Source organism: Suricata suricatta, chromosome 17, assembly GCF_006229205.1.
Source record: "Suricata suricatta isolate VVHF042 chromosome 17, meerkat_22Aug2017_6uvM2_HiC, whole genome shotgun sequence".
NCBI lineage: Eukaryota > Metazoa > Chordata > Mammalia > Carnivora > Herpestidae > Suricata > Suricata suricatta.
Genome location: NC_043716.1, coordinates 56,213,080 through 56,215,834, shown reverse-complemented (window position 1 = coordinate 56,215,834; position 2,755 = coordinate 56,213,080). Strand labels below are relative to the sequence as shown.

The following is a 2,755-nucleotide window of genomic DNA, read 5'->3' as shown; positions in this document are numbered from 1 at the left end:
GAGGGGCGCTTGCGGCCGCGGGGTGCCGGGCGGGGGGGCGCGGGGGCGCGGGGCGGCTCGCCGGCCTCTGCCCCGCGGTGGCGAGGACAGTTTGACAGCTACCTGTTCGAAAGGCGACGTTACAAAGCTTGACTTCAATTTTGACCTGGAATTAGTAATTGGCATTGCACCTCCCCCGCCGTCCCTTAAAGTAAAAAGTCAGTGGAAACGAAGGAAAAAAAACCCCAAAAAACGAAAACAAAAAGTCCTGCCTTTACTTGCGGCAAGTTTCCTCTGAGAAGTTAATGAGGCTGGAAAAAAGCTACAGACCGGGCGGAGAGAATTTTGGTTCACATTAGGCGTATTCGGGATTTCTGGGGGAAAGCGAGGCAGTACCGGGGGAGCGGGTGACAGCCCTGCTTCAGCGCAGTCACGGCCGCTGCAGTTTTGCGGGGGGTCCAGGCGGCGCGGATCCTCCTGCCTGGATGGCTTGGGTCTACCGGCAAGAGCTCTGGAGTTCAAGGCTTTTCCTCTAGTCTCCTCCTGCTTCAGCTCGTCATTCGGGGACCCGGGTGTCTGCTCCACGTCTCCCAGCCTAGAGAGGAGCAGAAGGAACAAATGGCCCAAGAGAAACTTAAGAGACATTAACTGCTTTTTAAAAATATTTTTGTTTTTGAGACCCTGCAAGCTGGGGAGGGTTGGGATCAAAGGGGGACTCCACGTTGACAGCACAGCGCCCCAGGCGGGGCTCGAAATCGTGAGCTGTGAGATCGTGACCCGAGTGAAGTCAGTCGCTTAGCTGACTGAGCCACCAGGCGTCCCAGTTGACTCCTTTTAAAATAAGAATTCCCAATCATCGGTGACTTCTGAAAAAAGAATGAGAATTAGCATTCAGACCTACTTTCACACGCTCTCTACTGGAATACTTTTAGTTCACGTAGCCGTGGACAAACACGTTGTTTTATTTATTATTTTTTTTTCTTTTTTTTTTTTTAAATGTTTTTACTTATTTTTGAGAGACAGCGTGAGCAGGGGTGGGACAGAGAGAGACACACACAGAATCCGAAGCTGGCTCCAGGCTCTGAGCTAGCTGTCAGCGCAGAGCCCGATGCGGGGCTCGAACCCACAAGCCATGAGATCATGATCTGAGCTGAAGCCGGACGCCTAACCGACTGAGCCACCCAGGTGCCCCAAACACGTTGTTTTAGAAAAGGCCATTTTTCTACTGGAGTGTGTATAAGGCTAGGTGAGAAACTGTGGGTGTAACTGATTTTTATCTTGCTAATTCTTGGACTCTCCAAGAAGTGCTCTGGGCTCATTTTCTTCTAGATCCTGAAACCTAAGTTACGAGGAGGCTGGGGGTATTTTAATTTGTAGCCTGTGTCAGAGACTAAGCTAGAACCACCGTCAGTACAAATTATGTTTGCCTGTTGGGATTATATACTGGGCTTACTTGAGAAACCTGGACTCTGCCATGCCCTGTTGCAGATGACTTCTCAAGCTTCAGAACTTTCCAGAAACATGTAGGCCTGCCCTTTAGCTCCTCAAGGGGTCGAGTGTCATGCTCTTGTTCCCAAGTGAACAGTCAAAGGGCGGTCACAGAATCTCCCACAGAGAAACGGAGCTCTTGTTCCCGGGCCACAGTGTTGCAGACAGATTTCAGGAGCAAGCGGAAGTACTTGGTGCCCGTGCTGTGCATCAGGAAAAGTTTTCTGGGTGTTCAGTTCACAGCGAAGTGGAGGAGAAATAAAAGTCACAAGAATTTGAGTTTGCACTCCTCACTGGTGAGTGAGAGAGTTGAACAGGTGTAGTTAGGCAAACACATAGAAAATATCCTATGCTCTTAATGATTGGGATTTCATAACAGTTACTCAAAACAGTCTTCAAAACTGATAACAGTATGGAGGCAAAGCCTTTTCAGTCAAGTGAAAGTAAAAAATGAGAAAGACAGTCCAGCTATTTCAGGAGAATCTAGATTATCCTTACTTTGTTCTATAGAAGCAGGCAGTAGATCAAAAGCCATTGTGGCATTATGTTGGGTATCAGTGAAAAAAATTTTTTTGATTAAAAATTTTTTTTAAAGATTTTATTTTTAAGTAATCTCTACACCCAGAGTGGAGCTTGAACCCACAACCCCAAGACTGAGAGTCACACACTTCTCCAACTGAGTCAGCCAGGTGGCTCCAGTGAAAACCTTTGTTCTTTTCTTTTCTTTCTTTCTTTCTTTTTTTTTTTTCTTCCTTCCAATGGCTCGTGACATTTCCATGTGTAAAGAGTTTTGTTGTTGTTTGGTGGGTGTGTTGGTGGGAGGAGGGTACAGCACCAGGTGCTGTAGTGCCCGGAGGGGAGCCAGCACTGGGAGCGATTGGTGCTGTGCTTCTGCCCTCCTTTCCTCCGGTCCCTCCGGCGCTGCCCTCTGTCTTGCTGGCTGCGGGGCATGTCCTTTCCTGCCCGGGGCTGCAGCAGGAGCTTGTGCCTCAGGCCGGCTGGGCGGCTTCCCTCCTGAAGCACGTTGATCAGCTTAAAAATCTGGTCCTGGGGCGCCTGGGTGGCTCAGTCGGTTAAGCGTCTGACTTCGGCTCAGGTCATGATCTCACAGTTCGTGGGTTCGAGCCCTGCATCGGGCTCTGTGCTGACAGCTAGCTCAGAGCCTGGAGCTTGTCTTCAGATTCTGTGTTTCCCTCTTTCTCTGACCCTCCCCTGCTCATGCTGTCTCTCTCTCAAAAATAAATAAAAACATAAAAAAAAAAATCTGGTTCTGGAAAGTGATGCTGTT

The 2,755-nt window shown here is 49.0% G+C and overlaps 1 protein-coding gene across 1 annotated transcript in view; it reads right to left on the bottom strand.

Annotated features, from left to right (window-relative positions):
- Window positions 1–2,755, bottom strand: part of NPLOC4 (NPL4 homolog, ubiquitin recognition factor) — a 53,547-nt gene that overhangs the window by 47,380 nt on the left and 3,412 nt on the right. Inside the window, exon 2 of the mRNA XM_029927110.1 lies at window positions 376–574. Coding sequence (XP_029782970.1) covers window positions 376–574 — 199 coding nt within the window. The remainder of the gene's footprint in view (window positions 1–375; window positions 575–2,755) is intronic.